This window comes from Sphaerodactylus townsendi, linkage group LG03, assembly GCF_021028975.2.
Source record: "Sphaerodactylus townsendi isolate TG3544 linkage group LG03, MPM_Stown_v2.3, whole genome shotgun sequence".
In the NCBI taxonomy this organism is placed as follows: Eukaryota; Metazoa; Chordata; class Lepidosauria; order Squamata; family Sphaerodactylidae; genus Sphaerodactylus; species Sphaerodactylus townsendi.
Window position 1 is genome coordinate 141,540,899 of NC_059427.1, and position 22,706 is coordinate 141,563,604.

A 22,706-nucleotide genomic window follows, 5' to 3' on the forward strand; every position below is an offset into this window, starting at 1 on the left:
CTGAGCAGAGCACGCGCCACTCCAATGCAGGGATTTCCAACTCGGTTGGCAACGCCACCCCAGCTCAAAGCCTAAATTGCACGGAGACCAACACGCGCCATCAGTCTAGCTCCACCCCTCCCTGTGAGTGGGAGAACGACAACGGCTCCGTCCAATAGAATCGCGGGATTCTTTCCCAATGTGCTGCGTGTGTCCGCGAAGTGAGTCAAGGCACAGCGCAGTTATGGCGACCCCAGTGAGGGGATTTCAAGGAGGCAAGTGAGAAACAACGATTGTTTGCCTTGCCTTCCTGTAGAGCGAGCCCTTGGTGTTCTCTTTTCGAGTTACCGACCCTGACTAGCTTCCGAGACCGGGCCGCTTTTCCTCCCCCAGCGTCCTGTGGGAAGGTTTATCGGCCTCGATATTACACCCCCAATTTGAGTGACGTGTCGTGCCGCCAATCGTTTCCTCAGCCTCCTTATGGCGTTCGTGAGGCTCTAGTGAAAACTTAGGGCGCGAGGGAAGGTAAGATGGCGGCGGTAGCGAAGAAGGGGAGGAGGAGATCGACTATCCTGCGCACAAGTATCGCCGTTCACCCCACCTTTCTTGTCGAGTGGGCAAATTAAACGGTGGGAGAACAAGTGTAGGAGAGCCGTTGAGAGGGAATGAGGGGGGGTCTGCTATTTGGGTTTTTGTGTTTGGGGCGGTTAAAGGCACGGGTGTGGGCGGGTGAGATTCTTTTGAGGCAGACAGGAGTCCCCCACCCCAAGTGTATCTCTCTAAATAGAGAGGGTAGGAGCGACATTTTTAAACTTTTTTTTCCGTTGCGATCCTACAATCTTCCTCTTCTACGACGGGCTCTTTTCCACACCGAAGCCACAACGACTCGTTTCCTTGCACGTGAGAGGAACAAAGTCAACCAGGTTTCTGTTTCCACTGCTTAATTTTTTATGGAAATCAGTGCCCCAGAATATGGGGGCCGGTTGACTGAGAAAGAAGCAGGGTGAACATCCACAAAGGGAGGTGGAGGGTGGCTCAGTTTGGTATTTGGTTACTTTCTCAGGTCATCGCATTCTGACTTTGTGTGGGGTTTACTTTCGTAGGGATGGGAGAGTTTACCACTAAATTCCTTAAATTTGCTTAGCAGAAATCCTTTGTAGTGGGGATATGATTCACATGGACATTTGTTGTCATTTTGCAAGTAAATTGTGGATAATTCTCTTTCTAGGTGTCGGCATGAACAGAATTCGTATCCACGTTTTGCCCTCTAGCCGGGGTCGATTCACTCCGGTGCCAAGGCCTCAGGAGGCTTTGTTGTGTGCCTTTGCTCACCGCCAGTGCTCTCAGCCTCGCTTGGAAGGCCACGAATTCTGTATTAAGCACATTCTTGAAGACAGGAATGCCCCTTTCAAGCAGTGCAGTTACATTTCTACTAAGAATGGAAAGCGGTGCCCAAATGCAGCTCCGAAGCCTGAGAAGAAAGATGGGTATGTGGTCTATTTCTTCAAATTCTCTAGTGACTGGTAATATTTCCCTCTCATTTTGAGATGTAGGAGTAAATAATTTGTGACCTGTGTTAAAACCAAACAGAATAAGGTATTTAGTAGTGGTGGGACATATTGGGTTTGGTGTGTGTGTTTTTTCCTTTTGGCTAAATGAAGCCTTTTCACCTCTTGATTTGGCTCTTGGCAACTACTCAGTTACTGCTTTAAATTAGACTTTCTCCTGCTTTTGGTCTACCTGGAAGTATATATATTTTGGTTATTCACCAACCACCAACTGTTGTGTTTTGAGGAGCAAAACCTTGGGGGTTCCTTCTCTTATCCTTTCAGTAGCAGCTGTGGCCATATGTTTGTTTGGTATACATCTTAGCAAAAGAGGGTGGAGAGTAGAGTCTATTCAATTATAATGTACTTCTGTGTGCAAATATATCCTGTAGTGACCCAGTGCACTCCACAGTGCAATGCAAAATTTGTTGCCTCAGGCAGACAATTATTTACCTCATACCAGCATAATACAAAAACTGAGAAAGCTGTACTACTTCTAGGGTACTTGAGCTCAAACTCCACCAAGTCTTAGGAAGAGACAGCTGCTCAAAGGGAGATCTCGTCTCTGTGGCCAAAACAGCATACACTGTGGAGTTGCTTTAGGTCCAGGCTGATTTTGAAAGTCACATCTCTCCGAAGAGTAAAGGTACAGCTCCTTGAGTGTCCTTTGATTGTGAATTTGTTTGCAGAACAAAGAATAGTTAATCGATCTAGCATCTTTTCCATCAAACAAACATGTTTTCTAAAACTATGTACAATAAGCATTATTCATCTGTTGCAAGAAGTAAACAAGACTGCTGTGCATCCAAAGTATTTACTCTCAAGAGATTGTTTCACTTATACACAGTTCGTTGCTCTGGTTTTCCTCTTTCTAGTTAACAGCCCCGCCCCTGTCAGTTTGGAGGTGAAGTAGGGAGGAAGGGTGAAGTAGGTGTGACAGTCTCTGGCAGAACCATTTGTATGTTGCCTTACACTGAAACACAGGGTTGGAGGTTGGGTAATTCCATGTGAAGCATTGATGCGAAGTCCCTGGTGTGTGTGTGAAAGAGTGGCATTTTTCTTGGCCAAGCAACCATTGTAAGCTTCTGAGGTGTGAGCAATGCCACTGGCCTGATACCATGAAAATAGATGTGACAGACAAGATTTACTCCCATCATCCCCTGCCAGACCCACACAACTGCCTGCTGGGTACGATTGCCTGAGAAACAGCCAGCACTGCTGGGCCTATCTATCTCCCAGTATGTCTGCCCAAGTACAATCTCTGTCTCTTTTTCTATCCTCCATCCTCATTTTGTTTGCTAGCACACTGAAATCTTCACAGGTGGACAAAAAAATTGCAAACCCCTTCAGTAAAATTAATTTGTTCTGGCTGTATGCATGTGTCAGAAGCTTTGGAAGCATTTACAAAGCACAGGATTGAGGAAATATTTTTTTAAAAAAACATTTTTTATAAATAATAATAATACATGAATCGTAATATATAGAAACATGAATAAAACAGCAATTCAAGAGTAAGAAGAACACATAACAATAAAAGTCTTCCACTGATGAGCACATGTAAATTGGTGGGCAAGTATGTAATAGCATCACATAGAATATGAGCTAATAATGAAGTATTTAAAATACTTTGAATGTGGCCACTTAATTGCTCAAGATGAAACTGTATTTCATAGTTCTTTTGTGATTTTTCATGCTTTGAACTTTTAACATTCTTTGACATGTCTGTTGCAAATAGCATGCCGTTTAAAGATGTGACATTACCAAATACTCGATGTGCTGCATTTTTAACTTTACAGTACTTTGATGAGGAGAATGTGCTGGTGTTCTCTTGCCTGTTGAAAAGCTCTGTGTTGTCTTGCCATTTGCTGTTTTTCCTCTGTTGTCTGTCTTTTTTTTTTAACTGTGACCTTGTGAGAGTCTCCAGTCCACTTTGTCTTTTTTCTTGTTAATAACAAAACTTTGTTGCCTTTACATTAAATGTTATTAATGTCTGTGAACTATTAAAGTTCTTTCACTGGCTAGAACTTAGTACAGTGTTCTGTATTTTACTGAAATGTAAATTACTTGTCGCTTTACAAAATTGATAAGTTTTGTATCTCTTAAACTATTAATTCTTTTAAATAAAAACACAATTCCTGTTTGTTTACTTGAATTGGTGGTACTGAGGTTATTAAATAATGACGTTTCTATTTTGCCTCTCCATCTAGTGTGTCATTCTGCTCTGAGCATGCTCACCGAAATGCTCTGGCACTGCAAGCACAAATGAAGAAGTCAAATCCCAGCCCCGTACGAGAGTCTCTCCTTTGTCAACTGAGCTCCTATGCTAAGACCGAACTGGGCTCCCAGACTTCAGAGAGCAACCGCAGTGAGGCAAGCAGGATATTAGGTAGGTTGAATGGGTGACAATGGCAGGTTTGGCAGATGTGTGGTTCCTATTATAAAAACAAGATTTGTTTATGTGAATTTTTTAGATTTGGTTGTTGTGGCTTACAACTTGATCAGTACAACAAAATAAGCCAGGACATAAAAAACTTCATAAAAGAAAGACTGATCTGCCAATAATTAATAATTTGATGGTCTCACAGCCATAATATGCATAATTGTTTTTTATTTTATGTTCAATATTTGGTGTGTTTCCCAAGATATTTTCAGAGCCCTTGTTTCCCAGTGCTCCTATACTTAATTTAAAATATTTGTCTCCTGCTCCTCTGTCCAGTTAGGGCCCTTTAATAACTGAAATGACATGCATGAGCAAAAACAGGGTCCCTTGGTTCAGAATTAAGGGCTATTTAAAAATATCTTGAGTTGCAAGCTGCAGTCTGTCAGCAAAAGGGACTGACATTTGGCACATCCTTCCTGCTTTCTTCCTCTGCCCAGCAGTTTCAACCACAAGACATTTTATTCCTAAGGCCCTAGAGTAGTGCACTGAAGAGTGGGAAATGGGTGAAATTGCCCTGGTGACATTAGCTTAACTGCCAGAAAAGACTGCTGGAGAACAGAGAATGTGGGAAGATCACCAGTGTTTTTTGCTGTAAACTGCAGGAGCTAACCCTTACGTTGGTAAGTTGCTGATTTGTTTGTTAGTGATGACCATTTGTATAATAAGAAGGGTCCTGTGGATCAGAACAGTGGTTTATCTAGACCAGCATCTTGTTTCTTACAATGGCCAACCGTGTGCTATGGAGAGCCAACACCCGAGCATAGATTCCAAGATTCCAAGTACTTCCCCTAATGTTGCCTCCAGGCTCTGGTATTCAGAAATTTGCTGCATCTGAATGTGGAGATTCCTTTTCGTCACCATTGCTAGTAGCCATTGATGGTTCTATCGTCCATGAATTTGCCTACCGGTAATTGTCTTTTAAAGCTAGCTTTGCCTGTGGCCACCATTATGTCCTCTGGCAGTGAATTTCACATTTTTATTATTTATGTATTTATTTTCTTATGCCGCCCGACCCCCAAAGGGCTCTAAGCGGTGAACAATAAGGCCAAAAAGGCAGCACACAATATACAATGATAAAATATAAACTATTACAAATTGTTTAAAACACAGTAGCAAAAACGCACAGAAATTGGCGGCACCCGATCTCATGCTCGGGAGGGGACTTGGCAGAAGGCCGAGAAGGGTACAGATGAAGTCAGAGGGGAGCGTCACAGGGGCGGCAACAGATCTGTGGTCAGGTTCCCCAAAGGCCCAGTGGAACAACTCAGTTTTACAGCCCCTGCAGAACTCCCCAAGGTCCTGCAGGGCCCTAACAGTTGGAGGGAGAGTGTTCCACCTGGCCCAGGCAGAGGCTAGCTGCATCATTGAGGGGCAAAGGACTACCAGTAAATTCTCCTCTGCAAAACGTAGAGGCCTATTTGGGACATATGGGGACAGATGGTCCTGAAGGTATGAGGGCCCCAGGCTGCGAAGGGCCTTAAAGGTCAACACCTTGAAGATGATCCGGAATTCTACCAGGAGCCAGTGCAGGTGGCGGAGTACGGGGGAGATGTGATCTCTAATAGAGCCACCTGCAAGAAGACGAGCCACTGCGTGCTGGATCAGCTTCAGTTTCCGGGTCAGCTGCAAGGGAAGGCCTGAGTAGACTGAGTTACAATAGTCTAACCTGGAGGTGACTGTTGCTTGGATCACCCATTGTGTACAAAATATTTCCTTTCCTCCATCCTGGACCTGCTTCCCAAGGAACTTCGTTGAATGTCCCCAAGTTCTAATATTTTGTAAGAAGGGTCCAGTGATAACTTTACAAATGTTTATCATGACCCCTCCCCATTATCTTTTTTCTAAACTGAAAAATCCCAGGCTCTTCAGCTTAGAAATTACAGTATTACAAATGAGGCCGCGCCATAGATCCATACGGGGTGTTTTAATATTGACTGTCTGACTTTCAACGCCTTTCCTAATGATCTCCAGGATAGAGTTTGTCTTTCTTACAGCTATAGCACACCAGGTTGTTACTTCCATTGAGCTATGTACTTCACCCCCAAGATCTTTATCAGTCTTGGCAAGTTCGTACCCCCATACTTAGTTAAGGTATTTTTTTCCAGTATGCAACACCTTACCTTCATTGAGCTTCAATTGCCACGTTGTTGCCCAATTACCAATTTGTGGAGATCCTTCTGGAGCTTTTCAGGTAGCTTCAGTTTTCACTATCCTAGCACTGCCGTATCTACCTCCTTGGACTGGCTCGTTTGCCCCTTGTGCCACAGAGGTGGCATTCACATCAGCGTTTCCCTGCGCTGCTACCGCAGCCCTCTTCCCCCATGGGAATGGTCCTCTGCTTCCTTTCATTTAACCAATCCATAAAAGGACCTATCCTCTTATCCCATGACTGCTAAGCTTATTCAGGAGTCTTTGGTGAGGTTTCTTGTCAAAAACCTTGTGAAAGTCCCAAGTATATACTGTCTTCCTGGTCACTGATATCTATATCATTGTTCATTTTCTCAAAGAAGGTTCATGAAGCTGGACTTGTCTTTGTAAAAGGCATGCTGATTTTTTTCCTCAGCAGGCTTGGTTCCACTTCACAAGGTTGCTATAATGTAGTGACATTTACAGCTCAGTTGAAAGAAAGAAAGAGATTGGCCAGCTTGTTTTTGCTTTTACAGATGTCCAGTGGCTACATTAGCTTGGGTATAAGTTCGCTGTGGATTGCTTTATGTAGGGAAACAAACTTAGTGAAGAAAATAGTGAAAACGTAATTGTAAGATATGCTGTACATTTTCTGAATACATTGCATCAGTGTGCTAATTTCAAGAATCACCTTATGTCCACAGAAATCCTTTAATCCCAAATATTTGTTTATAAGAGGAGCTAGCAGTGTAGGATGGGGGAAATTGCATTTTCCCCTTGTAGCATGGTTACTGCGTGCTGGGATCTGTAAAAAAGGGGGAAAGTGCAAAGGACTCAAAAGTTTACAGTGGGTTAGGGTGTTGTGGGGTTTCCGGGCTGTATGGCCATGTTCCAGTAGCATTTTCTCTTTGACGTTTCGCCTGCATCTGTGGCTGGCAACATCAGAGGATCTTTACAGTGGGTTCTTTATATCAAGCCACTCCCTGAGGATGAACAGTCTTATTCCTAATGGCTCTAGCAGGATTTTTGTGTAGCTTTGTAGCTTTGGTTTTTTAAGCATTCAGTTGTACAACTTAGATTGCTTGTGCTATTCCTTGAAACTCAGAAATCATGAGGTTGGAAAACCATGATTTAAAAATAATGGTTTTTGTTCAAATCCCCCTAAGTTTTCTATATTTTGTCATCAAGGAATAAACTTAAACCTTAGTGTTTCTGCTGAATAAGAGGACCAGGTAGATGTTCTGACAGATGAGGAAAAATACACATGTTGCTTACAGGTCTTAGGCTACTCAACTCTACTTATATAATTCATTTCTTATTAGTACTTTATCTGAGACAGGTGGAAGATGTTTGCCTCACTTTGGTGATTTTTGAGTGAAGCTATTTATTGCTCATACCATACCATAGCATCATTTCTTTAATTCATGCCTAACTAGATAGGTGTTCTACAAATAGCTCTTCATTGCTTTAGTTGGGTAGGCTTAGGTCAGCAAATGAAGCAGGTACTATGTGGTTTAGCAGGCACTATATGGGTTTCTTATGCGGTTTAGTTCTTTACAAGCCTTGAACTAGCTCATAGATCTCTACCTTTCACTATAGAGCTTAATCATACCTTTTCCTTCCTGGCAGGATTAAGAAGGAATTGCATTCATGCGGTCATGCTAATTTCTTCTGATTTGAGTGATCAGCCAACTTTTCTCTGGATAACAAATACCTTGGGATTCTCTCCTTCAGATGAGGACAGCTGGAGTGATGGAGAGCAGGAACCTCTTACTGTGGATCAGACATGGAGAGGTGACCCTGACAGTGAAGCCGACAGCATTGACAGTGACCAGGAAGACCCGCTTAAGTGAGTTGTGTAATATGATGATACCTGACTGAATTAGTATGGTAGGATAATAATACATAAAATCCACACCTGCCAAACTTGGCTAATCATAACCGATGAACAGCAGAACCTAAAATAAAGCCCTCAATGCTTCCAAAAGAAGCTGTGGCTTCAGAATGTCTGAAGGGCTCTATTTCTGCAACAATGCTCTATACACTGCTGTTGCCTGAACCTGGAGCATGCATGGAATGTTGGAGATGGCATCATTTGTTTTTGCACTTGTTGGAATAGTGGGAAATGTGTGTTCAGTTACTGCCACTATGCTGACAGATGTATTCTGCACTTGCTGGGGATTGCAGATAGTTACTACAGGCTAGCCCAGTGAGAGTGCATTAATGGCCATCTCACATATTGTTAGGCTCTTGATAATATGTGGAAAGTGCTTCTGGCTGCTACTACAGCTCATTGTGATAAGTCCAGATACTATGATTGAAGCATAGTTTGAGCCTCTGAGGCTTTCTGGGGTTGTGGTGGGAAAGCATCAGCTGTCTTCTGTGCTGAAACTGTCAAGTCAGCATCTTTTCTCTTAAATCTTTGAGGAAAATGCTGTACTCTCTCCAGAGGTGGTGTCATGCCTGTTAACAGTGTTCCAGTTAAATGCTGCTGGGGTCTAGCGGATTGATTGCTTTGCTGTTGAATAGCTTCCTTTGGCTAGCTGTCTCTTCCCTGTTGATGACTAGGAAGTATCAATTGTGAGTTAGTTTGCTTACTCATTAAATTGGATTATCTGGCAGACATGCTGGAGTGTACACTGCTGAGGAAGTGGCACTGATCATGAGAGAAAAACTGATCCGGCTGCAGTCTCTGTATATCGACCAGTTCAAACGACTCCAGCACCTCCTGAAGGAGAAGAAACGCCGGTACTTGCACAGCCGCAAAGTGGAACATGAAGCCATAGGTTAGTGTTTCCACTAGGTAGTTGTGAGGTAGGCCACAGAAGCCTTGCTAAAGCTGGCCAGGAATTTAGGGCAATAATATAACATTGGGTTAAAATGCATTTTCAAGACCTTTTAAAAATGACAGAGTTACCACGTTTTTATTTTACTGGTATTTGCAAGAGGCCTGTGTCTGTCTTCTATGTCTGTCTTGAGGATGCTTCCTTGATGTCTTCCAGGTAGCAGCCTTCTGACAGGCCCAGAGGGACTTCTAGCTAAAGAACGTGAAAACCTGAAACGCTTGAAATACTTGAGGCGATATCGGCAGCGGTATGGTGTAGAGGCTCTTCTGCACCGACAGCTGAAGGAGCGTAGAATGCTGGCTACTGAGGGTGCAGCTCAGCAGGTACTTGAGTCAGGCTGCACTTTTATGTTTCTCCTTGGCTTAGGGAAAGGTTGAAATTATAGGGTTGGGGATTTTGTTATCCGTGTAAAGATAATGTGAGGGCATGAGAACTGGCTCTCACGCAGTGAATAACTGCTGATATAAAGATTGCTAGCTAAAAACGTTATGACTCCCTATTCATAATCCAAAGTGCACAGCGAGATAAGAATGAGAACAACTAACTATTGACATCCACTGAACCAGCAGATGCTTTTATGGCTAAGCTGTATTTCTTTTGGCCTTAGCATGATTTCATCCTGCCAGTTTCATCTGTTTAATCAATTTTGTCTTTTAGTTGTGCATACATGTGGGGAAAGATTTTACATTGATCCTTAATTGCATGTTTCATTATGGAATGTAAGAATCCATTCCTGTATAAGGCATTTCCACCAACAGTCTTGGAACATTGTCTTGTGCTCTGGTCCGTCCATTTTAGGCACATACCACCCGTTCCAGCCAGAGATGTTTGGCTTTTGTGGATGATGTTCGGTGCTCCAACCAGTCTCTCCCAATGACAAGACACTGCCTTACTCGTATCCTTTTAGCTTCAAATTTCTTGGTTCAGTACTTCTTTCTATCTGACCGTTATAGAGCTGTAGTCAAAACTCCTATTTTCTTGGCCCTGAATCAAGGCTGGTGGTTTGTTGTAACCACTGGTTTCAAACAGGAGCCCAGATAAACGCCTTCCTGTGGTCTGTTGGCTGTTTCATAGTTTCAGGATGGAACAGTCAATTCAGTTGGAAGCAACAACCAGACCTCAGAAAGTTTAAAATTATAGCTTTACGCTAAAATGTCAAAATACTTTTGCAGCTTCAGGCTTTAATTTATGAAAGCTTACAAGTAGAGATTTCTTTTAGATGGGCTAATGCCTCTTTTTAGGAAACCAGTAGAAGTGAAATTTATGTTTATAGTCTCCTGTGTATTTAGACAGTCAGAACTTAACCTCAGATAGCAGGCAATTGAAATGTGGTAGTCCATGTCACAAACCTGCCTGGGTGTTTGTGTTCTCACATGCATGTTGTGTGTTTGCTTGCATGGAAAATCATGTTCCCTTTTCTTGTGCCATCTCCCCAAGTTACGAAAACCCAGCCTGGCATATAACTAGTGCTTTGGGGTACCTTAGTAAGGTTGCCTCTTGAGTAAATACAAAGGGCAGAGCTTTCCAATTAATTTAGCCCCCTGTGCATGAATGTATGAGCAGACTAGGCATGTGGGTAGGATTTAATTCAATCCCTTAAACAAGAAAGAAACTATTGCTACAGATTAAGCTAGAGCATATAAATGGAAAATAGCAAAATACACATATAAGGAAAAGCACATAAACACAAGTCTAGCTAAGTTTCAGTATAAGATGGTTATCTTCAGTGGGGCTAACACATCCAGACCTCCTACTATGCCCTTTTCAGAGTAGTCTGAATCTGCTGCCATGGTCAGCAAGACGGAACAAAGCAAACAAATGGAAGATCTCCGCCTACTGCCTGTTTCGGCAGGGCACCTTCCCCACTCCATACGAAGGTCTTTACCCTCATGGTAGAGACCTCAAAACTCTTCCCCAGCCAGATTAAAAGTCACCCACTACGTTATCCATACAATGGATGATGTTTTGCTACAGTCATCCATTCTCCCCACTTGGCATGTAAGCTAAATGTTCATTTAGCAACCCAAGTTTAGATGACTAAGACTGCTGATTTGCAAAAGTGAATGTCTCCACTAAACATTGTTTTGAGGTTTTATAAACTCTGTTTCTGTCATCAAGGTAAATGGTGTTGGACAGAAGTCCAACATCATCTCCTTAGTACTAGGTTGCTTTAGAGAGCTGGCAACAAAATGTTAACTCAAAAGGATTCTGGACCAAAATAGAATTGAGTTCATTTCAGAAGGGAGGTTCCACTCAGATTTTTTTGGCTGTGTCTTTTCGGAGAGTGGAGTTGCAGCAGTGCTGCTCTCAAGCTCTAGAGCAGCATAAATAATCTATTTTCTTTTCTGCGCTATTGCTTGGGGTGGGAGAAGAGAAGGCACACAGGCTTTGCAGGGACTGAGTGAGATCTGCTGCTGGCCGGAGGGCATGGCTTGCACCTCAGTGAAGATTACAACTCAGCGGAAGACCATCTTGTATGTATGCTTTTTCCTGCTGCATCCTACAATGCCCCCAGAAATAGCATTGAGTGGAGAATAAGTGGTGTGAAATACCTCTATTTGAGATTCTGGAGAGCTTCTAGTGTTCAGTTTTCTTTGTGGAAAATTTCTACCTGAAATTGAAGGCCTCAGCCTCCCAAAGGGATTTCTGGTTTTTGCTCCTGACTCCTACATCTGCTGAGGGATTACGCATTGCTGATCAGAAAAAAATCATAAAGCCAACTTCCTGTATTCCTGAGTTAAACTGTTCTAGATCTTTGTGCAGATTTTGCTGCTCTCTGCAGACTTCATGTTAGTATCTTGAATGCCTTACTGCTTTGTACTTCAAAACAGTACAACTTCATCAACAATAAGTAGATTTTCTGCTGTTTCATATATTGTGTTTTCCCTTGCAATTTTTTCATTATTTGAAGCTGCAAAATCCCAGATTGTCTGGTTTGCTAAATCCATGTTGAACAGTTCTGTTAACTACTCATGTTTGGTGAGGGCTAAACTTGTCTTTTTGTAAATCTTGCCCACTTCCTTTAACTTCATATTCAGATGTTTGCCAGGACACCAATCAGCTACTTTTTAAGCTGTGTCAGGGGTCAGAAGAAGCACCCTGCGACAAGCCAATGCCCATAAACCTCTCTGAAGATCCCTGCTGCCCACTCCATCTCCCGCTACCACCACAGATGTATGTCCCTGAACAGGTATTGTCTGTTCCCGAGGAGCTGGAAGCTGCTTCCGCGGATCTGTACTTGAGCGCAGCTGAACTCCGGCCCACAGAGAGCTTACCGCTGGAGTTCAGTGATGTAAGTGTATTGTAATGTAGCATCTGCCCACAGCACTTCAGAAGGCACGGTTACATCTGAACTGGGTAGGACTGCTTCGGTAGTGACGTGGGTTTGAAGATTAATGTAAAGAATGCTGAAAGAGCAGCAGCAGCATAAAAGATACAGGAATGGTTGAGAAAGAATGGTTACATTGTCAAGGAACTAAGTATTCAGTAAATGTGTTCAGTGACTTTCCTGGGACAGTGCCACTTCCTTGAAGTCTCTGAAGAAGGATTTCCATAGCACCTACATAAACTAAGCACATAAGACAAAAGACAGTCGCAATCCTCAGGCTTGCAATTGAAACTATAGACTTGGCACATGAGTTGAGTGTAAGATCAGTTAGGGAACAAAAAAGGCACAAAGAGGAGAGTGCTTGGCAGGCATTTGGGAGGAACCAGCTGTTACCTACTTGAAGATAAGGCGTTCCAGTGGCAGAAAACAGTAGGAGAGAAGGCTTGGTCAAGGAATTAAGGATGGGTTTATGGAGGAAGAGCATACTAGAGAAGCAAAAGGGTAGGGGTGGGGGAGGAGTAGGTAAATGAAAGCAAGAGAATGAAGACATTTTAGAGTTCTTTAGAAGTTATTTAAATAGAATCAGGAGGGAGCCAGTATAAAAGTATAGAAGAGTAATGTGATTGAATGCTTCTGCTTCAGTTTTAAAAAAACAAATGAACTTACTGTTTGCAAATAGCTAGCATATCGAAACTGTCCTAGTCAGTTGGTTTTCAGTGTGCAGTGATGCTTTTACAAAGGGAGTCTTCAGAATGAAGATTGAGGATCATGTCTTTGAAGTGGTAGTTTCTTGTTCTTTGAATGGGTAGTATTTTCCCAGTAGGAATGGAGTTTTAGATTCTTCTTTATTTAGAACAAGTGATTCTTGGTGGGTGCAGTGGAAAAGAATTCTGCTTTTAGTGAATGAGATTAAATGGCCTGCTGTGATCAAGTCATTTAGGATATAACACTGAGACATCTTGTTGGGAGGGGAAGAACTCAAGAGGTTAGAGTGGATCTTTTGTTTGTTTTTGGTCTTCTGTGTAGGTATACATTGGGACTGCAGATACACAGCCCTTCTGTCAGAGAGAATTTTCTAGCCTCTAAACTGGGAAAGTGCCCCTCTGTCTATGGGTGCAGTCACATTTTTCCACCAAAATCATTCACTGAAAAGGGAAAGGGGGCATTTCCTCTCGGCTCTGCTGCTGAGCTGAGAGGACTTGCCTAGCTTTGCTACAGTAGTTTTTTCTCATCTTCATCAATTATCTGTGGGTTTTGACCATGGCTCAGAAACCCCTTTTAAGGAAGTATCTTCAGTGCGGGACAAAAATGCTCCTAACAGATGAGCATTGTATTGTGTGTGATCTGCTTGGGTGAATCTTACAATGTGAGTTCATATTGGCACTGCCAGCAGCTCACCCTCAAAGTCAAGAGTGACTGAGCATCCTGCTTCAATGCTGCTGTTTGGAAACGGGTTTTGTTGAGTTCAGAAAGGCCAGCAGCAAAACCATTTACATCACATTGAAGCCTGGGTTAGTCGCTTTGGCAAGCTCAGTTCCAGCCAGTTCTGCACAGATGTCGGTTCCAATCTCTGGATCCAACAGTCTCTAATAGGATTTCCTACAAATCACCTCTGAAGAAGGCAGAAATTAAAATCAAGCATTCAAGTGAAGCTCAGTTCCAAGGTGGTTCATCATTCAGTCTGACACCTCAGATTAGATAGTCTTGGAGGAAGATCCCTTGTCAATGTCGTGTCCTCTATCACTGCACCTAGAATCCAGAGGACTCTGTTGGAAGGTGAGCTTTTACTAGACCCTGTCCTCCACTTGCAACTACCAGGGATGGAGTCACCTGGTTCTGGCAGTTCTGTTCCCAACCCAACCAGTACTTTCTCAGATGGTTCTGATGAAATTCTTGTTGCAACCATAGTATGGGTTGCCTTAACTGATGCCCTCTTCACCAGGTCTGTGGCCTTCATGATTACCTTATGGCCATCCCTGGCTTGAACCCTGCCCATCTACTGTCCCTCAGTCACAGGTTTTGCTGTTGGCTTTGTTCTGACCCTTCTTCCAGACTTTCCACTTGAGCCCTCCCATCTTTTATACACAAGCAACAGTTCTTGGATTCAGAGACTACAGAAGAGGAATTGAGGTTCAGTGTCAGATCTAAGTTTCCATTGGATCCATAGCCCGACAAGGCAGTTCACAGTACAACTCTAGTCTCACTGAATGAAGACCCGTGACTCTGTTTAGAACAGATGCTGGCCAAGTCCCTTGAAATGGACATTTGGTCTAAAACAAAAAAAATAAGGTTTTTTTCTGCTCTCTTGGATGCACTGGTATTGATGGCTTTTCTTATGCTCAGTAATTTTCTGGTCATTGCTGATGGAACCTGAGAACAACAATCTGCTGTCTGCATAAGGTAAAGTCAAACCACCTCTGAACATCTCTTGCCTTGAAAACCCTACAGGTCTCCATAAGTCAACTGTGACTTGACAGCAGCCAGCCCAACCTTCACACACATACACAAATAAGGACAAATGCTTCGGAACCAAGGTGCTGCAAATGGAAGCCACAGTTAAACAACACACAAATGCAGGCCAACACACAGTCAACTGGTCTGCCCATTATGTTTTGTCTGCTATACCTAAGAGACATTTTGCATGGACCCAGTCAACAGCTCTTCCCCCAGAGACCTGTCCCAAAGTGGAGGATCTCCCCTTCAAAGGAGACCCAACTCTTCTGCCAAAGCAGATGACACTCTAGCACAAATAAAGAATACTAAACTGAGTAAGCTCAGTACTATCCCATCCTTTAAGACAGCAGTTCCAACCGTAAGAATGTGATTGACCACAGTAGAGGTACCAGAAGTGTGCTCCTTTTTAAGGTATGCACTGCCAATGCCCTGCTTCACATTCCCAAAGGAAATGGAGAGCACCCAAAGCACACTTTAAGCCTTAATCTCCCATGGACCCCCATCAGAGCTAGAAGTCTCTTCTTGCTAGAGGATAGTGCTGTGGTACACCCACCTTTTTAAATAAGTTGGCCTACTTCTTTCCCACCTGGCAAGAGGTCAGCTTGGACTTTTGAGTGCTTGCCATTGTTCTCAGGGGCTGTCGATTGGAGCTTGCATCTAGGCAATTGGGATCCTCCTGTGGCCAGGAACTTCATCTTCCCAGATCAGCTGACCATAGCTATACAGGAGTTGCTGTCTAACGGAGTCATTTCGCTGGTCCTTGACTTTCTGACAGGATTCTATTCAACATATTTCTTGGTTACCAAGAAAGATGGGGAACAGGACAGGCTTATTCTCAACTTTCTTCAGTTAAATATATTCTTGGTGGTAAAAAGATCCTGAATGGTTTTCTTCCCCTTGGTATTATCAATGTTGAAATCAAACTGGTGGTTTATCAGTTTGAATTTAAAATACTTGTATTGCAATCACTCTATTCACCCAGAGCACAGGAAGTTCCTCCTTTTTGAATGTGCAGGTGTTTGCAGGTGTACATGGTGCTACCCTTTGGTTCAGCCACTAAACTACATGTTTTCATTAAATGTATGGCTATGGTAACTGCTGTTTTGCATTCCAAAGGCAGCACTATTTTTATTTATTTGGAGGACTAGCTTCTAACTGGCCCCACTGAATGGGTGCTCTAGGATCACTTGTATCTAGTACTATCTGTTGCTAAGCTTGGTCTATCTGTGAATTGGGACAAGTCCAAATTATACCTTTCCCATTCCATTCAGTTCACTGATGCCAACCTGGATTCCTCTGTGAATGTTACTTTTTTTCCACACTCTGAGTGGATTTGTGCTTTAAGAGGCCTCATCTCTGAGTTTTGGGAGGATGGGATGTCAATTTAATAAATAAATAAAATCAGGTTTTTTTACACAGGGTTACTTGACTTATGGCTTCAACCACTGCAGTGGTTCCACGCTCTAGGTTGCATCTGAGACCCTTCAAAATTGGTTTTTTAGGTCCTTCCATTAATTCCCAGTCATCCAAGTTGTCATTTCCTTGGTTTGTGCTCTGCTCACTACACGGATAGACATGTGACTCAAACATGCAACTCAAACATGTTAGCTGCTTGTAGTTACCTAAATTCATCATTATTTCCAGTGTCCCTCTTTCTTGTTGGAGTGTCCATTGTGAGAGCTTTGGTGCAGAACACTTGGTCTGAGGTTGAATCTGTGATGCACATTAATGTCCCAGAGGTTAGGGCAATTTGTTATGCTCTTGCTTCTTTTTTCAGATGTGCTGCACAGACAACGCTACCACCATGTTTTATCTCAATAAGCAGGGTGGGACAGTTTCATTGCCTCTGCACAGAAGCAATAACAATCTAGGATTGGGCAAGGTAACACAACATCTCCATCTGGACCTTTCACACTGCAGGTGTTCACAATTCTACAGTGGATGCTTTGAGCAGAATTGCTCTGCTTCATGACAAGCTTAACGTTGTGGACAAATACTTCCTATGTTCTGGGCATCAGGTTTTCTTGTAGCAGAGCTCTTTGCAACCCCAGTCAATAACAAGGCCATCAACTTTTGCCCCAGATTGGGGCATGATTTGGATTCCAATAGAGATGCTTTCCAAATCCCAGTTCAGGCCTGTTTTATTTGTTTCCTCCAATTCCTCTGCTGAGCAGAGTCCTCAACAGGATTTGGTTTTAAGGAATGCATTGCATCCTAGTAGTGCCATTCTAGCTATTCCAAGTATGGTTACTGGATCTGTTAAGCATGTCTCACTATGTTAATTGGCCCCAGCCGTAGACCTCCTGCAATAGGGGGTATAACAACATCAGGACATCACGACGTCAGGACGGTATGACTCCTGAACCCAACCTCGAAGTTTTCTGAAACATTTCTGGATGGACTGTTACATTCCTGTATCTTTTACCACATGCAAATAAGAGAGATTTTCTGTTTGGGTGGGGGGTCAGGTCAGATTTTAACCTCTTGCTCTCTGCCTCTTATTCTCAAAAAGCTCATTTCCCTGAAGAACTCAGGATTAGCTCCCTCATCTGTTGAAGTATTCTTGGCTTGCAGCTTTTCATGACGTCATAGATGGGTCTGCAGCTTTTTTTTTCACTCCCAGACAATTTTTGAAAGGCCTCTGCAGTCTTTACTCCCCAAAGGGCTCCTATTATTGCAAAATGGGCACTCTCCTTGGTGTTATCACAGCTCTTGTTATCACTCTTTGAACCTCTGGCTATGTGCCCAATTACCCTGGCAATTACATCCACTAAAGAGTGTCAGGAATCTGGCATTCCTGAAGAATGACTCCTCCCTTCTTTTACTCAGTTTTTCCCCACCAAGATGGTGCTACGCCGTAGTTTGGACTTCCTGCTAAAGTCATTTCCAAGTTTATCTGGCTCAGGCAGTCACATTACCGGTGTCCCCCCACCCCACCCCCAAAATCCTTTGTGTCCAATGAAACGGCCCTCACATGGGTTAGATGTTAAAAGGGCTGTCTTGTTCCATTTACAAGAAGCATGTCCTCTACAATAGGTCCACAGTTTGCTTGTTTCCTTTGCTGGACTATGTAAGGGTCAAGCTGCATCATCTTGCTGAACTGGTCAGGCTATTAAACTTTGCTATGTACACACTGGTGAGCTCATTCTACCAGCTCTTGAGCTTCTTCAGTGGCCTTCTGTCATGGTGTTCCTCTATGTGAGCTCTGCAAAGATGTGACTTGGTCTTTCAGTGACACTTTAATATGTCGCTACACTGTGGACACAGATGCAAGGCCAAGAATGAGCTGTTTAAAAAGCTGTCCTTTATTCTGTCTTCCTCTTTATGCTTGTTATTCTCCCAATAGAGGACTTCACAGAAGACTGACCATGAAAACAGTTGTGGTTACCTTGTACTGTTGTTTATTGAGTTGGTTTTTGTGCAAGCACCTATTCCCTCCTTCCTGCTCCACTGTGAGTTCCTTCAGGCCTTAGGGGTTCCCCCCCCCCTTTATGGGGGCTTGGCAGCTCAGCATAACTGAGGCAAAATTTGCACCTCTTCCTCTCAGTGCGTGACAGTTTAGACTGGAAGACATGACCATGTGTGCTGGAAGGTGTTACTTTCCAGACAGTGGAAGCTGGATGGTTCTCTCAGATGGCAGGCCTGCACATTCATAGTCCCAATGTATGCCTGCATAGGAGACAACTCAGCGAATTACAGTAACAGGTAAGTGCAGTGATTTTTAACTCTTTGGAAAGATCAGACCATTCAGTTCTGCATTTAGGAGCTCGTTTAAAAAGCAGCTTTTCCCCCTCAAGCCCTTAAAGGATGTGTAGAGGTTATAATCCCTAGATTACTGGAGTGGCCTTCATGTATGCTAAGTCTGTGTACTTTAAAATCCTTTATTAAAAACATTGCAGATACTGCAGTCTGACTTGAGAGATCCGACTCATAAAAAAGAATGAGATGGTATAGATACCACAGATTTGTTCCAAGGTCTGATCTGAAAACCATTCTAAAAATCACTGGAAGTATTATTGTTTTGCTGAATTATACAGACATCCCTGGGGAATGTTTCGTTGGGTGAAACTGAATGCTGCCAGTCTATACGTCTCCTCTCTTCTTCACCCTCCCCCAAATCCTGTAGCACAAATCCTGCTGTACAGGCATAGGCTTAAAGGTTTGGCAGACTGTTCAACATGGCCTGCTGAGTATAATGAGCACTGAACAGATTGGTTTCTCAAGCATAATTTGTTCTGGTGGTGGGCTCAGCAGGTGGCTGTAAACAGGACATACTCTCTGGGTGGCAGAAGAACTTCTACATTGGTCTAGAATATCATTTATAAGAAGAATTCTGGGGCACAATCCCTGCTACTTTCTGGGTTATACAAGATTTTGGCTTCCAAAGTCCAGGAACTTTTGTGCCAGCCTTTGAACGTAAGTGTGCCATCAGCTGGCTGTATCAGTAGGAGAAACTCCCAGATAAAGGAGCTATCGTGCTCTTGACGTGGGGATCTTTTCATGGAATTTGCATTTTTCCTGCCAAGCTGTTCAGAGAGGGAAAGAGCTAGTTAGCTTCCAGGATCTCATCTTAACAAAGTGGCTATTCTGGAATTGCAAATTTCTTCTATCTCACCTCACCCCCCACAAAAAATCCCCCCCCCCACAAAAGAAAAGCTGTGCTGTAAATGATAGGCTACCTACTCATAAAATCATATTTGTACATTCCTTAAACACAATATAGTGTTTGTTTAAGATGCGGAAAGTGCTAGGGTACACATAAATGGTTTTATGAAGCTTTGATAGTCGATGTAATAATGATGGATCCTTTTGCCAATATGTTACTGCAGCTATTCCCTGGATTTGCCTCCCATCTGAATCTGGGAGATTTACTCCTCCCCATCCAATGACATAAAGCCTAATGGAAAAAAACATTAATCTCATTTCTTTTTTGTATGTGCTGATTTTGCTTGGTTTCTTTTCTCTTTCCCTTTGAAGAAGCTGCAATGTTTCATTTGTACCCAAAGAACCCTGAGCATCCTTTCTGCTCCTCAGTCAAGTTTCTCTGGTTTTGTTTTGATAGGACTTGGATGTTGTCGGAGATGGCATGCAGTGTCCCCCTTCCCCTCTGCTGTCTGATGCTTCTGCTGCTGTTGAGAACCAGTTGAACAAAAATGTTGCTGAGACCCCCAAACACACACACTTAAGAGAAGAGTCTTTTCAGCAAGGGCTGTTGAATCAGATATCGTCACAACCAGTGAGAGGGAGCTTTCCCAGACAGACCACATCTGTGCTAGAGTCCCCACCGGAACCACTCTCACAGGTACTGATCTGGGCTTAGAGAACTCATCTAGGGCTGTGATAGGGGAGGCGTTCTAATGAATGTGTGGTTGACGTTTGCTAGAGCCCAATGAGATTGCCTGTTCCATAAAGATTGTCTTTGGACGCAGCCTCGTATGCAGGCGAGGCACTAAAAAAGAGGTAGCCAGTGCTTATTTGTTGAAGGGATTAGCCATCTGCTTATTGTATGTGTTGGGGGACGGTTTACAGAAAGGGTCTTCCTCCTCTGCACTGCACAGCTGGCCTGGAGCATTAATGTGAAAATGGGAGGAAGGCTGATAGTTGGCAGGTGGCTGGGGTCTATTTAAATCTCCACTGTTAGGGCTTACAAGCATTCCCAGCTCCTCTTTTTAAAGTCTTTGTCGCTGCTTTGTTCATTGATTTCTTTCATTTGGGTCAGGTATATATTCAGATAAGAGTTCCCCTTCTCTTGCATCCTCCTCAGCTTTCGGCTTTCTGAAGAGGACTTTGCTTTGTGTCTGTGCATGTGAAGTGAAAAAATCTTCTATGCTGTCTCCAGGTCTTTCCAGCCTTGTAACCAGTAGACCAAAGGGAACCATTCCTAGTCCAATCTGCAGGCCCTGAATGAAGGCTCGTGGCATTCCTGTAGCCATTGGTTTCAAGCAGGAGCCAAGAAAAAAAATCTCTCCATGCTCTGTTGACTGTTTTGAATTTTGAAATGCGACAGCCACTTCATTAAGGAGAGACATCCAGCAAAGAGAGATGGGAAACTTTCTTGCTAGCTTGCGACCCAACTATGAGACACAAGTGTTGCCTAGCCCTTGCTTATGATCCCACTTTGTCGTTTCTTATTAAACAAAACTCTACAGTTGTAACTTTCCTTTCTTTGCCTTTATCAATATAGCATCTTGCGACAAGTGAATCTGGACAGGAGGAAGGTGGAAAGGAAGAACCTGCAACCAATGGGAATTCAGAACTGTCCTCCTTCAGCTGATAGAAAATCAGATGGAGACCCACCCAGATGATGAAGCATCTGCTATTTTTGGACTCCTCCTGGCTGTGCATGTTCTTTCGTCTCCCTGTTCAGTCCTTCCAGATTTAGTAAAATGTGTCTCGGAGGGCCTTTTGGTCACTTTTGCATTGTCACCCTTCAGGCCTTGTTCTGTTGTGTTTTCCTTTTATGTTTTGTGTGTGTGTGTGTTTTCAAGTTAATGTCTCTAATATAATGAATGCAAACTTAATGTTTTTCAGTTCCTGGGTTATTTGTACATGCTGAAGGCATGGCTTGTCCATGCTTAAAAGAAAGGGCCTAGTAAAAGAAATCTAGTGCCAATCACTAGATTGTATATTAGCCTATTAATATTTCATTGTGCTACAGCTGCACAGCTGTTTTTTATTTTTCTTCTCTGGCACTGAAGTTTGTAAACAGACTGCAGCTTTAAATTTGTATACAAATCACATCTAGTATAAAAATTAAGATATTGGATAACATTTAAAGTTTGCTTTTTTATTTATACTAGTGGTAATGTCAATACCATTTCTGTAAGATAACTGGAAGCTGGGGATCCTTTTTGCTGCCTGTGGAGCATTTTCCTGGAGACAAAGGGCAACTTTTTTTCTTAGATATGCTGCACAGAAGAGGGGTAGTTTAGACTGAGCTGTGCAGTAATGCAGCTCTTAAAAGGTTTCAGCAGATGCTGGCACAGGGGTGTCGATCTCATGTGTTGTGAGGGCTAGATATGACATAAATGTGACCTGGTTGGACTGGGCAGAGGCTGGATGGGATGGTTGCCTTGAGAGTGCTTGTCAGGCCTGCAAGTCAGCTGAGGCAACGCCCCTCTCACTCCCAATCTTACTTGATCAACCCAGGTCAGGAGCAAGGAGGGCAGGGGTTGCCTCAGCTGACTCATGGGCTTGATAAGCCTTCTAAAGGGGCTGAATGGCCTCCAGGCCATGTTTGATACCCCTGTATTAGCACGCTGTCCCTACATGACATGAAAAGAAGCTCCCAATATACACAATATACATACACAAATCTACATTTAACTCTTTCTAAATGTGAAAAAGCAGGGAATAAGGGAACCACTGGAAGTTCAACACAACTTCTAAGAGAAGGAAATTGTCTGGTTTTCTGCTGTGTAATTTCTTCTGCTTAAAATGTTTGCTTAAATATTCAAATGAATAGGGGTGGGGTGAGAGAAGGTCCTTTAAAATGCAATACTGTCTCTTTCAGGTAATTTATTGATCTTTCTCCCATTCCCTTCCCAACCAAACCAAAAATCTGATGCCGCTTGGAATAGTAAATACTAGCTACCTGGCAGTCGTACTGTATTTATTAGCATTTGTCAAAGGTCTTTGAAGCCAGAGTTCTCCTTAAGGGTATGGGTTTGGTCAAGACAAAACTAAAAGACCTGAAGTGTGAACTGTCATACCCCAAGGTAATGCTATCACCAGTTTTTTACTACCTGTCAGCCAGAGAACAAGGGACTAAGGCTTTAGCCCTCTCACATCTGAAAACAAGAAGTACCAACCCTGCAAGATAGGACACTTACAAGGTGAGTTCCAGAAAACGGTTATTCTGGTAGCTGCATCCAGTAATGACTAAAGCTAATAAAGCTGAACACCACAAAATATAATTAAAGTGTTTAAAAGATAGTGCAGGAATATACAATAAAAGAGCAGTGGACAGTAAAATAACAAAGCTA

At 43.0% G+C, this 22,706-nt stretch overlaps 1 protein-coding gene and 2 non-coding genes across 7 annotated transcripts; all 3 read left to right on the top strand.

The window, feature by feature from the left end:
* The first annotated feature begins 188 nt into the window (after nt 1-188).
* KANSL2 (KAT8 regulatory NSL complex subunit 2) lies at nt 189-21,492 on the top strand. Of its 5 annotated transcripts, none has more exons than XM_048491907.1 (10): nt 189-504; nt 1,208-1,466; nt 3,734-3,912; nt 7,828-7,942; nt 8,716-8,879; nt 9,096-9,262; nt 9,738-9,834; nt 11,978-12,231; nt 19,784-20,023; nt 20,906-21,492. In XM_048491907.1, exons 2-10 carry the CDS (start codon nt 1,216-1,218, stop codon nt 20,993-20,995), a joined length of 1,557 nt encoding a protein of 518 aa, XP_048347864.1. In that variant the 5' UTR covers nt 189-504; nt 1,208-1,215; the 3' UTR covers nt 20,996-21,492. The 5 variants fall into 5 exon arrangements, with proteins under 5 accessions (XP_048347864.1, XP_048347867.1, XP_048347865.1 ...); XM_048491910.1 differs by having other exon boundaries at nt 11,978-12,129; XM_048491908.1 differs by having other exon boundaries at nt 498-608.
* LOC125430355 lies at nt 9,918-10,053 on the top strand. Its single transcript, XR_007244142.1, has one exon. It is a non-coding gene; the product is annotated as a small nucleolar RNA SNORA2/SNORA34 family (small nucleolar RNA).
* Nucleotides 20,616-20,752, top strand: LOC125430356. Its single transcript, XR_007244143.1, has one exon. It is a non-coding gene; the product is annotated as a small nucleolar RNA SNORA2/SNORA34 family (small nucleolar RNA).
* Nucleotides 21,493-22,706: the final 1,214 nt, after the last annotated feature.

What these genes read in the sequence shown, in the direction of transcription:
- KANSL2 (XM_048491907.1), top strand. Translation starts at nt 1,216, where the DNA reads ATGAACAGAATTCGTATCCACGTTTTGCCCTCTAGCCGGGGTCGATTC. An exon ending in AAGCCTGAGAAGAAAGATGG is followed by an intron (nt 1,467 to 3,733) that starts GTATGTGGTCTA and finishes CTCTCCATCTAG; the next exon opens with TGTGTCATTCTGCTCTGAGC. An exon ending in TGAGGCAAGCAGGATATTAG is followed by an intron (nt 3,913 to 7,827) that starts GTAGGTTGAATG and finishes TCTCTCCTTCAG; the next exon opens with ATGAGGACAGCTGGAGTGAT.